General features: G+C 36.8%; 1 protein-coding gene across 1 annotated transcript in view; it reads left to right on the top strand.

Moving 5' to 3' along the window:
* The first annotated feature begins 320 nt into the window (after positions 1 to 320).
* IL1RAPL1 (interleukin 1 receptor accessory protein like 1) overlaps positions 321 to 12,786 on the top strand; it is a 581,999-nt gene continuing 569,533 nt past the window's right edge. The window contains exon 1 of the mRNA XM_044442750.1: positions 321 to 402. Within this exon, the coding sequence (XP_044298685.1) occupies positions 321 to 402 (82 nt within the window). The remainder of the gene's footprint in view (positions 403 to 12,786) is intronic.

Raw genomic sequence — 12,786 nt, forward strand, 5'->3', positions numbered from 1 at the left:
ATCTTGGCCATGTCTCTCCCATTTTTTCAAATGGGTATTACTCCCAGGTAAGTGGGAATAGAATTTCAACCTAAATAAACATATTGCTGATTTCTGAATGGAGTTAAATTCGTCTGAATTCTTCTGGAATTTTCTTGAATACTGTGCACAGTATTGAGATAAGAGAGCTACAGCAATACAGTGTCAGTAAGACCAAACCTCATTCTTAATTTCTAAAGTTGTTTTTCTGCAAAATCAAGAAAACATTATGATAATCTCTTTTATCTGTATCTGTCTGTATCTTGTTTCTGCTTTAGGGAACAGCCTTGGAGAACTGGAAGATGAAAGCTCCTATTCCTCACTTAATCCTTTTTTATGCTACTCTTGTTCAGAGTTTGAAGGTTGTGACCAAAAGGGGCTCAGGTAAGAAGACTTCCTTTCTTCTTTCTGCTATACACAACAGTGTGGTTTTGACAATACATGTAAAAGATAACTTTAGAAACACACCTTCCCTCCATCTCGAACAGAGATAAGCATCCCCTGAATAGCTAGTTCTGTAGCCTATATAAACACTTGCTTTCCATAGAAAAAGTATGGAATTTTCATGAGTGTGTTTCACTCAGCTTCTAAAGCCATATCACTATTAGTGATCTGATATTTTGGCACATGAGGAAAAATGGCAAAGGCTTGGAGGGTAGGGAGGAATAATAGTATGCTTGGTTCTGCTCTGATTTGTCCATTTGAAGGTGAAATTTAGGATTAGGGGGATGTGGAAAGCCCTTTAAAATCCTCTATGTAATCTTTCACATTGCCCCCTCCCACCCCCAGGATTTGTATCCAAGACGTTGCTGGTGAGGTTGCTTTATTTCTAGATTATCTCAACCAATCAAGGATCCTTACAAGACCCTTTCCCATGTCACACACTGGAAGGTTTTGCACAAGGAAAATAGTGGTGACCTCTTTTCCTTGCCTCTGTGTGTGTCACTTCTGCATATCTGCCTCATTAACTTAATGGGAGCACAGTTTGTCATGTCACTTGACAAGGTGTGCAGTGGCATTGACCTGAATCCATCCAGAATCCATGGCTTATTGTAAGTTACTGAGGTAGTTTCAAAGCTGCCTACATCTGCACACTTTCACCAGTTACAGGCAAAATGGCAAGCCATGCACTTCAAGGATATTAGGCAAATTGTATGGCATGTTTAAAGCACATTCAGAGATGGGGAAAAGTCACCGTGGTATTTATTTTCCTGATGATCATGTGAACCTTCCCAATGGAGATGGGTGCCTTGCCAATGAAATACATGCTCGATACATGCATATGACCACTTGGAGATCATCTGTGAAGGAAATATTATATGTATAGTTTTATTGTGTTATCCCATCCAGAGAGCCATGTGGCTAATGGGGTAGGTTAGAAATCCAATATATAAATATGGAAAATGAAGCCCTCAAATTGTTTTCAGACTGAAGGGGGAGGTGAGGTCCTGAGTACCTGTAAGTGAGACAACAGGGTTACTCTACACTGCTCCACAGCATCTTGGCAGTTCGATTGCCATCCACGCTACATGGTAAAAATCTTCCTGACCCATCACTAGTTTGTGAAGTAACATGTTACTAGTTGTGGCAGAATGCAGCCAGATGAGTCAGATCTATGAATGCTTAATATACAACTAGAAAGATGGCATGAGGGAAATATTGGTGAATTAACCTTGGTCATTGGTGAATTAAACTTGGCCAATATTCTGTAACACTACTCCTTGTGATCATTTCTACCATTTTACAAATGGATGTGAAACATGGCTGAAAAGAGAAGTGGCTTTCACAGTGAAAAAAAGGTTCTCAAATTCCTGTGCTAATAACCAATATGCTAGCTTCCTCAGAACATTATCTAATATTGGAATTCTAAAGAGAAGATGACCAGGTCAGCCTTCATGGTAAAATATGTGTGTTGTCTGACTACATTTTTTAAGGATGTGTGCTTGAATTTTCCTTGAACTTTTCTTGAACTGAATGTTCCTTGCCTTTGTGACCTTACGGTTGTTGGTTTTACCTATAAAGTTCTTCATGTTACAGCTTATTTTATTGTAGTCCAGATTCAATGGTGTTCCTTAGCCTTATCTTTGTAAAAGAGTAGAGATGGCTTGGAATGGCTTTCAACTTGCCTCAACATAATAATAGCTAGTGTTCATTGTGTTGTGTTTAATAAAACTTTGCACTAAAATGATGCATTGCCCTGGTTTTATTTTCTAGTTGAGGTTACTGTTTAATATCATAGTATCTGTGAAAGAACAGCATTTGTCTAATAAAGTATCTACTATACTTTAATCAAATGAAGATAATCTTTTATCTTGGTGTAAAGGAATTATTATAGGAATTATTTTTTGCCATGCTTTTTTTTTTTTTTTTTTTGCTTTTTGTACTGCATTGATCTCATTACTTTGTTTGCTGTTGAATTTTTAACTTTTAGCTAAGGAAAAAATAGTATTTTGATTGTTGAAAACAGTCATTTCAACAAAGCAATGGCATGTGTGTAATCCTTTTGTAGACTGAAACGTAGTGGTACTAACTATATTTGCATAAAATTTGGATTCTAAAAGTACATGTTCTACATTTTAAAAAGAGAGCCAGTTTGGCAGGGTATAAATCTAATAAATAAAAAATCTAATGAATAAAAATAAATAAGAAGAGACCCAGTTTGGCAGGAAATAAATCTAATAATTTACCAAGAAAATTAGTGATGCGTCTAGGAACAATGGTTAGATCCTGATTTAATCATACTGAAAACAAGTAAGTCATGAATAACTTAAATCACATTGCTTTCAATGAATCTACTGCACATATAACTAAATCTGGATAGAACCCGAAGAATTATGTAAGGTTAAGAACCAATGATCTGTTTGGATTTGAGATTACACAACCTTACTGATGACATATAGTTTCCTCTTTGAGTTAAACATTTTTTTGAGAGAGTTTGGCTATCTAGTGTTTCTTAACATTAACCCTACCCCTGTACAAAAGAAAGTTGGGGCAAGACAATTAACAAAAATCCGATTCATGTTATTCAGGTGTTTTGTGTTTTTTTTTTTGGTTGGGGGGGTGATCATGTGCTGGTTGCAAATTTTCTGATGGCTTGATTGTTTGATCACATATTTTGATATCCAGTAGTTTTTAAATGTGAAAGACATAAACAATACTACTCTGTACTGATTTCAGATTTATACATGGCCACCTTTTCATATGTGTCTCACCATTTGCAACATGGATTAATTATCCATAACAATCTTTGCCCACTCTCTCCCTTAACCCAGCCTCTCAATGTACACCCATCACTGAAATAATTGTTATTTATATTATTAAGTGGAAAATGTTAATCAATATATTACTTATTTCGAATTGTGAACAAGTTTATTGAGTTTGAAATGGCAATTCTAATCTGTTAATGACTGTGAATGGAAACCAGGGCATGTATAATTTGTGATCTATTAATGTTTAATACTAAGGTGTTATATTGTACGCAAGTATAAGTACAAGAAATTCATTTTCATTTCTAGCCTGTAATCCTCATTACTTGAGCATAACCAAACAAGCTCTTTCACTTTACAAGGCAGAATTGGTTAATATTCTGAAACTCTCTTTCTGATTACTGTTACACAAATTTGTGACATCATTAAAAGAAGAGACTTTACAAATCACAATTCAGCTAGATGCTTCATTTTGCACCTTTCTCTTGTACAGTTCACATGTGCACAAAGTTGGTGCATATAGTCTATGGGAAAATTCTCACTATTTGGAAAAGCTAGTGCAAATCAGGGAAAGATAAGCATAATTCTAAAACACTGTATGGCATATTAATATTGCTAAAAGTATTACTGCATGAAATAGATGCTACATTAAGTGTTACCTGGTACTTAAGATATACATAATGGGGTGCACAACTCAGTCAGATTTGAGGAAAAGAGAATTTCCACATTGAGAAAGTGGAAATAGTGACAATTACATTATTAACAGTGGTCATTGACAAAATAGGTGTTCCTGAAAACACAATATGGCAATTCATAAGCAGTGATTTTTGAGATTTTTCTTTTTCTCTCTCTCTCTTTAAAAATTATCCTGATAATTTTAAAGATACAAGAAACATAACTAATGCTTTTGATGTATTGTAATTCAGCACTTTGTCATTCTAATCTCCATTTCAAGTTCCTTTGTTCATGAATGCTCAGTTGCGAAGGACATTCATGAAATGCTATAGTGAGGTTCATATATGTAGGTAGCTGTGAACAGGTAGTCTGTACAAGCATTTAATTTAAAACAAAACTCTTATGCTGCCCCTTTAAATAAAATTTATTTAATATTTAATTTATAACAAAACTTTTATGTAAGCTGCTAAGACAACTTCAACTTTTATGAAGTTGTCTTAGCAGCTTACATTAAGCATAAAGTAAATGAGGCCAGTGGTATTCTTTGCGAATATAGCAGTCATTGCCTGTTCAATGTCTACATTGTTCAGAAACTGAACATGCCATGAGCTTCCTGAAAGATTTGGGACCTAATAGACCTATTTACAGATTTGATCAAAATCTGGGTTGAGTCTAGGACACAGCCATCTTGCCTATGATGTCAAGATAGGCAGCTTCATAACTAGCAGGGCCTGATTGTGTTTGACATCAGAGAAGGGGAAGTGTCCAGAATGACATAAGTGCTAACATAAATAACATTGAGCTAGCATTAAGGGCTTCTAATATAATCCCAATAGCCTTTTTAAAATGAGGTTTCCTGAAAAATTGCCAATTTCCTATTGGCATTGCACCAGAAGTCTCTTACACTGGTTTTGCACTCATGCTGCATTAGGTATTGCCACATATTTATAGGAAGCATCAAGTTTCAAACTAAGTACTTTAGCCTCTGCATCAGGTTGCTTGTCCATTTCCTGTGTTTCCTGTGAGAAAACTCATCACACTTCTTCCTAATTAATCACAGAACATGATCAAAATGTATTCACCCAAAATCTGGTTGAAGGAGTGGTCATGAAACTCATTGCGTATTTTCATTCTCCACAAATGCTTGAAGGAGAAAAGTTCTAAGAAATCTGTTCTTATATGAAAATGCATTGCAATAGTGCTTAGCATTCTTAATTATTTTATTTTGTTAATACAATACCAGATACTTTCAAAATAGGTTTTATTTTGATCTTACCTTTTGTATGTGTGTTCTATTCATTTGACAAACTGAAATGAACATTGTTTACCCAGGTTTGATTTCTGTACTTTGTAATTTTTTCTGAACATTGCAAAAGAGCTAGTTACAAGTAGGGCAATGTGATGTTTCAGTGTGTGTTTTTTACCTCTCCATAATAAAAAGTGAAGTTCTTTTAGGCAATTCAAAGCACACACGTTGTGTAAACAAACATACAAAACTTTGCTATTGGCTTCTCTCCTGGCATAATAGTATCTTTTCGAAGATCATTTGAAACAAAACAAATTAGACACATTTCTGTGATCTGGTGGTATTTTGTTTTTGTTTTTTAGATCCCAGGGCCTGCTTTGTCCATTATTAAGCTGTCCTAGCACAACCTTTCTCAACCTGTGCACTCCATATGCTTTTTCAACGTGTCTGGAGACTATAGCTTGTGTAAAATGGAGCCACATGTTTGATAGGTTCAGCTTCATGTAGTTATATAACAACATCCTTAAACAGTTGTGCTGACTGCCTGTCAGCAAGTCCAGTTCCTTACTTGGACATAGGTTCTCCTAAGCCATTTAGAGTTGTCTACCTTCTTAAGATGCCCCTATGCTATCCTGCCCATTAGTTGAGATTTACTAGGGACTTATGCTACCACCTAATGAAACCTGCCCTTTTTGAATCTGGAAGAGGGTCTTCTCAGTAGTCTCTTCCTATCTATGGAATGTTCACTTCCTGGGGTTAGCCGGGTGCCAACACTGGTGAGCTTTCAGAGGTAGGTGAAAGCAGTTTTTCAACTGTGTTTTCATGCAATATGTTGCCTTATGTGTTATAGCGAAATATTTGTCAGGCAATAGAATTTCTAGACACTAGTCAGTTGGTCTTCATTGTACTGCTTTTATAGCGATTGTGGCTTGTTTCAGGATCTTGTAACAAAGTTTTTATTTTCCCCTCAAATAGATAAATAAAATTCTCAGGATTGCTTACTATTAGCCATGTTGACAGTTGAAGTCCAAAACTATTGGAAAGCACCAAGCTAGGAAAGACTTCCCTAATTTATTGAAATCTATGGGAAGAAATGGAGGCAAATATGTACTGCAAGGAATAGCTAGATAATAAATGAGAATGTGTTTTCAACTTGGTACATGGTACCATTTCCAGGGTGATTCATATGTATGTGGGTTTTAAAAATTAGACCATATTACATTCCCTGAGCAACCAGTGTAAATGAAGATTTCCTGCTCCCGTGTTTTCTTGTTCATTTTAATGAAAGGAGCTCTCCATGCATGTACATACATACACACTCCCCAGAGCTGCTATCTCCTTCCAAACAAAATTTGCCGCCTGGCAGCATTAATGCTGTATATGTGCCTAAGAAATTCCTTGCCTAAAATAATTCACCAGATCTTGATGTCAAATGATATGTTTCTTTTAACACTGAGTTCTTGCCCACTGCTATTAATAAAGAAGCATCTGAAAACCACAGTTGTGTCTTTGTTGAATGAGAAATTCAGCATTTTCTTTCAAAGCTAAGATTTACAGGCAAGTGTATTTGTAATGGTTCTTAGCATTGGATTTGAAAGCATACAACATGCATTGATGTTTCTTTTCTTTTCAAGACAAACCTTTACAATCATATACAGATGCTTCATTTAAAAACCATTTATTGATTCATCAGTGAATTAAACTCATCTTTTCCTCTTCCTGTCCAGGTCCTTTCAGCTCTTTCTTGCAGATCATCATTGTTATCATCTAGACTGAAACAGTGTAATAACTTAATTCATGTCTCTATGGAAGGGCTGCAATTCTAGGATAATATAAACACTGAAACTTCTTCATGACCATTTTCATTGCTAAGTTGTAGAGACTTAGTTCTAGTCCTTAGCATTTTGTCCTGCAGCTTATCAAGCCTGGGTATGGAAGAAATGCTGATTAGGCTTGAAGGAATTATATTCTGTTTGTTTGTTTGTTTGTTTGTTTTAATCGTCCAGAATTTGCATCATTTTCTGGTATTTCTATGTACAGACTAATCCTTTGCACATTTATTTAGAAATTCATCCTTCTTTGTCCAATTGGATTAAGTCTGAGGTAACTATGCCTAGGATTATACCATGAGGTGCAAACTGTAATCCAAAACATATTTTTTCAGCTATCTCAGAATTCCTCTGCAATGAATGAAAAGTATTATCACTGTTCTGGATTGCAGGCCAGAAATGGAATCCTACACATGCCTATTCACTAGCAAGACCTACCACATTTCATGAGGCTTGCTCCAGGGGAAGTGCATATAGGATTGCAGCCTAGACCTCTATTAGGAAAAGACAAGACATTCCTATTGTGGTTTCATTTGTTTCTCTCTATTACCAGAAGCTAAGTTTTCCAAACCTTCTGTCTAAATGTACATATTGGTATCTATTGTACCTACCATTTTGTCATCCTGTCAAATCATTCATATATCCTGATGTAGTTGGATAGGGCCCTGGGGTAGTCACCAATCTTCCATCTACAGAATGACTTCAAGCAGTAGAACAAGTAAGGAGTTCCCTCTCTTGTGTACTTTCAAAATTGTGTGGGGACCAAGATAAGATTTAGGGTGAGTGTGCAAGGGGATTGGTCTGTTGTGCATGTGGATATGCACTTATATGAGTTTTGATTTCACCCCTGCTGTCTTGGAAATAGATGCAGAATTTGCATAAAGAAATTGACTGGATTCATATGGCCCACTATAGCTTATTTAAAGCAGCATTTGGAGTCTTGAAGGAAGGCTGATGGGGCGACCACTAAACCTGCACTGCAAGGAGGACTGGAACATTGCAACAGTCAACTGTCTAGGCTGCATTGCCCTTACCTGGTCTGCTCTCCTCCCAATGCCATATCTGCTGCTTCCTGAAGGTGTCTCAGTTGTGATGCTGAGGCTGTCTTGAGAGACATTAACACTAATGCCGAAAGCACCTTATTTGAAGTGCCTCCTTATCATCAGCCTACATGTCAACCATGAGAATATCCTAACATGACGTTGGCCCAACTTGGGTAGCAGGGCACACCCTCAATCCCATCTCTAAGCTTGGTATGGATATAGAATTAAGACATAGGCTTCAGCTCTGAAGGTGGAGAGTTTGAATTGGTTCCTTTGCCAAGTTCAGAGCATCACCTGTTGTTATTTAGACAGTGTGAGACATATTAACCCCAGAGGATAATGGATCCAGATTTTTTTCCAGAGATTTTTAGGCTTGTTAGGGCTGGTGGTCCCATCAAGACCTTGATCAGTGTCTGGAACACAGAGCTAATGCAGCTGATTGACATGATCATTCCTGAGCACTATCTTGTAGTAGAACTTGTATCTAGGATACAGAGCAATGAAACAAAACAGAAGACACCCTGAGTTCTGACTGAGATAAACTCATAGCTGATGTAATCAAACCTTTGCATGTCCCTATAGTTAGGTGTACTTAGAGGCAGTGAGGGTGGGAAAGAAACATCTCACTGATCCTTTCCGTCTTTTCTCTACTGCCCAGTGGAGCTTTTCAGGCTTGTCCAAGGCCTATTACAACCTGGCCCTAAGGCTGGTGTAGACCCATCTATGGTTTACTGTAACATATTTGCTAGGCACTTCCTGAACAAAATATCGTGCACTTGTTAGCATTTTGATTCCAATGTTACAGGTGAGGTATCCAGAGCACATCCTGGGCCAGTTTTCTTGGATGATTTTCAGTTGATACATCTCAAGGATGTTGACAAGATGTTTGGACAGGTTCTGCAACCAGGTCTGTACTAAATTCTTGCTCCTCTTGGCTTAGTAAGGAGGGAACTGTTGCCCAGTCAGAGAGTGGTCCTGTGCCATCTGAAAGAGAGCACTGCTGAAGAATACCATTCTGAAACTTGGATATTTTATCAACTTTGGGCTGGTAGTAAATATTCAATTCCTGGTTTAGGGCATTGGGTGGGTGGCTGCCTACCAGCAATAGGCACTCTTTGATGAGACTAATTATCTGGATCTATTTCACTTGGGGCTCAGGAAGGGTTTTGGCACAGGAAAATATTTGGACAGTTTGATGACCTAGATTGGGAAAATGTCAGGAGAGATTTAATGTTATTAATATTCCCGTGACTTAATAGCTCTAAGTGGCATTTGATATTATTGACCAACAGGGCCACTGGATTTCAGTGATTTCATTCCTATCTTGATGTCTGGCTCCAGAACTTAGTTCTTGGGGCACATTTCTCACCTTAATGGATTCTCCAGCAAGTGGTTCTTCAAATTCAGTTTTGTCCCCTATGCCATTCAATACCTATATGAGTGGGATCATTTAGAGTTTTGGAGTGTTGATGGCACACAAGTCTATTTGTCCTTTAATCTTCATCAGGTGAGGCTATGGATGTGCCAAAGCAGTGCTTATCTGTGACAATGGATTATACTTCCACCCAGACAAGACTGAGATGCTGTTAGTGGGTGTTTCTTCTGACTGGATGGAGGGTGTTCAACTTGTGGAGTGTGATTTCCCTTATGACTACCTAGGCACAGCTTGTCACATATCTGAATCTAGCAGGTCTTCCAAAAGTTTGACATGCCACACAATATAAATAAGTTACCTTGGCTTATATAAACTACCATGGGTTATTTTTATACCTGTGCACTGTCATTTGACACATACGCATGAGGATCAGAAACTAAATTTCCTGTATGGTGCTAAAATCAGTTTTCTTTTGGAAATTGAAATCCAATTAGGAAATGGTGAAATGGAAAAATAATTTCCTATCACAAATTCAAATGTATTATTTTGATAATGTTTCTAATTAAATCTCTTTATATACTCCATTTGTGACCCACAAATAATACAAGAAGTTCAGGGAACTGTTATATTTTGCAGGTGCATTTGGATGATGCTGGAATTACATGTTAGCTACTGTGGCATCATTTTATACCTAATATCCTAAGTGTGACAGTGCACAGCATATTGATGCATGTTCTCATTTTGAAGCTGGATAAGGTATTTCAAGTTCAAATTATGTACCCAAGTCCATTGACAACTTTGCCAATTCCTCCCTCCCCTTTTAAGCAAGCATCAGTATTGAAAGAGCCTATTTCTAAAACGGAAAGAAAACCTGTGGTGGTTCCATTAGCAACTAGCTATGCCTCTTATTTATGTTTAGCCAACTTTATTGAAGTGTGTTCTAAATAGCTTGGCTCCCATGGTTTCTCTGAAGGTATCTCATTGTGCAATTCAAATTAAACTCTGAGCCCAAATAAAAACAAATGTGCTTCTTGGTAGGCACATGTTTTACATCTCTGGTAATTTGCAAGAATTTTGTTTAACTCCAGCATGGTTGCTAGAATTTCCTTTGCATACATCCCAAGAAAAAAGTGCTGTTTATTAAATTTTATTATATTCCTTCTCCTGATTGAGCCACTAGGTACCTATTATGGAGAACTGGGATTTGTTACTAATGAAGAGCTGAAATACTAATCATATGTGAAGCAGACCAGAAAAAGAAGCTTCAAATGAATTCTATCAATTCTGTCTATAAGAAATGCTTAATAACATAATTGAACACTGCAATGCCATCTGGTGGTTTTGCAAAGACACTAAATAAACAAAACTAAAAACAAGGGAAGCAGTATAGATAGGCAAATAACAATATGGGACAATTACTAGAACAAATCTGTTGAATCTTATATGAACTAATGCAAATCTGTTTTGAAAATGCAATTAGATTTCTGGGTTTTCAAGCTAACTACATGCTGCTAATCCTGTGAATATTTCCCCCCTTTTCTTTGTTTCTGTGTATGTGACAAAACTCTTATGAACAATTCCTGAATTTGCCAAGTAGTATTTCCATTAGAGCTGTTTTGCACCTAAATGGGCTGCTTTGAACACAGTAGCAACTGCTTTTTGGCAATTTCTATGTTGGAAAATGTTTGCAGAGTCACTTGAGATGAGTCACATGTTGCTAGTAGATGGTTTTGGAGACCTTTGTTCCCCTAATTCTATTGCCCCTTCCATCTCTTTTTCCATAACCCTAAAAGCAGATGTCTCCATGTTGCTTGTGAGACACACTTGCATTTTTGGATAAGGAGTTTTCAGGTAGAAAAATCTTTAATTGTGTATATAATCTAGGCAGGTTTATTTTGTGTATGGTGGAAAGCATATGTTGTGATCAAAGGTGTTCATATCTATTGGTATCAAAAAAATCAAGTATGGGAGGTAAAAGAAATATTGAGAAGACTATTCAGGTGTAACTACGGTCAGGCTACTACATGAACCGCCCCCGCCCTGCACCCACCCCAAACCAGTCATTCCTTTTTCTTTGTATTCATGTTTCGACACTATACATTGGGGCATTACACTTTGTCTCTATTTTATGATCTCTGTAGCATTGCTACATCCCTGCTTCCTTCCTTTCTTCAACCTATTTCTCTCTTTATTTTTTATTTTAGCTGCATTTTTTAAAATGCCCAGGCTCTCCTTGTTTATTATTCAGCACTATGTAATTTTTACCCCGCTCTTCCATAACATCCATAGACAATAGGAACCAAACTGGCATATCAATTAAGAGATACTCACACATGTGCACAGTTATTTCATTTCCCAATTATTCCATTTTCTCGTGGTCCCAGAGCAGTAAGATATGCATTTACTTTCAAATATACTTTGATAAGCAAGTTTTGTTATTCAACAGATACAGGCCAAGCAAAGAGTTTTCTGCTAAGATTGACTTCATAAAACCTTTTCCAGGTTAAATATGAAACATGCATTAGCATGACTATTCTGGAAAAAAAATGGAAGAGAATTTCCCACATTGTATGCACAAAACCTTTTAAGTAGTAGTTTAGCATATAAGGAAAAGGTTCTACTTTATATTGCATTACTAGAATTTGCTGACACTCTTGCTCAGGGTGACTTTTGCTGATATTGTCTTTATGTAAAATATGCATCTCCTATCACTGCTTTTGCCAGATTTATTTATTTTTTTATCTCTTTTCTGAAAAGTTGTATTTCCCTTTAAGAACTGAGACAATAAGTAGAGGACTGTAGCAGTAAGTTATATTTCAGTAAGTTATATTTCAGTAATAAAATAGGCAGACAAATTTCTCTGAAGTGATTTCTGTTGTTTTATTGCAATTATAGGGATGTTTAATGTGTTAAAAGGTAATTTCCATGTGAACGTAGCAGGCAATTGTCACAGCTACCCACATAGTCATTTGGATCATTCTAAACCAGCCTTCCTCAGCCTGATGCCTTTGGAGGTTATAAACTCTTATCACTTGACCATTCTCCAGATATACCCTGGAATGATGGGATTTGTAGTCTAAAACAACTGAAACACACTTATTGGTCAAGCCTGATCTAAACTGAAGAGAAGTCAGTCTTTCCCCTGAAGATGTTGAATGAAGAATGGCTGAATGAACCACTGTCATTGTCAGTTTTGGCAAAGAGATATAGGAGAAATGGAATAGAAGGCAAAGAAAGTCAGGACACACTCCTGATACATTTGAATATGTGAAGATGCTCAATATTTGTCAACATAATGAAAAACAGTGAAAACAATGTGCAAATTGCCTTTTTAAAATTTCTCATGGTATTTATGGGAAAAAACATGTTATCCAAGCTTCTTCAGGGAGAGAGG

The sequence above is a fragment of the Varanus komodoensis genome, unplaced genomic scaffold, assembly GCF_004798865.1.
Source record: "Varanus komodoensis strain SLA01 unplaced genomic scaffold, ASM479886v1 scaffold4, whole genome shotgun sequence".
In the NCBI taxonomy this organism is placed as follows: Eukaryota; Metazoa; Chordata; class Lepidosauria; order Squamata; family Varanidae; genus Varanus; species Varanus komodoensis.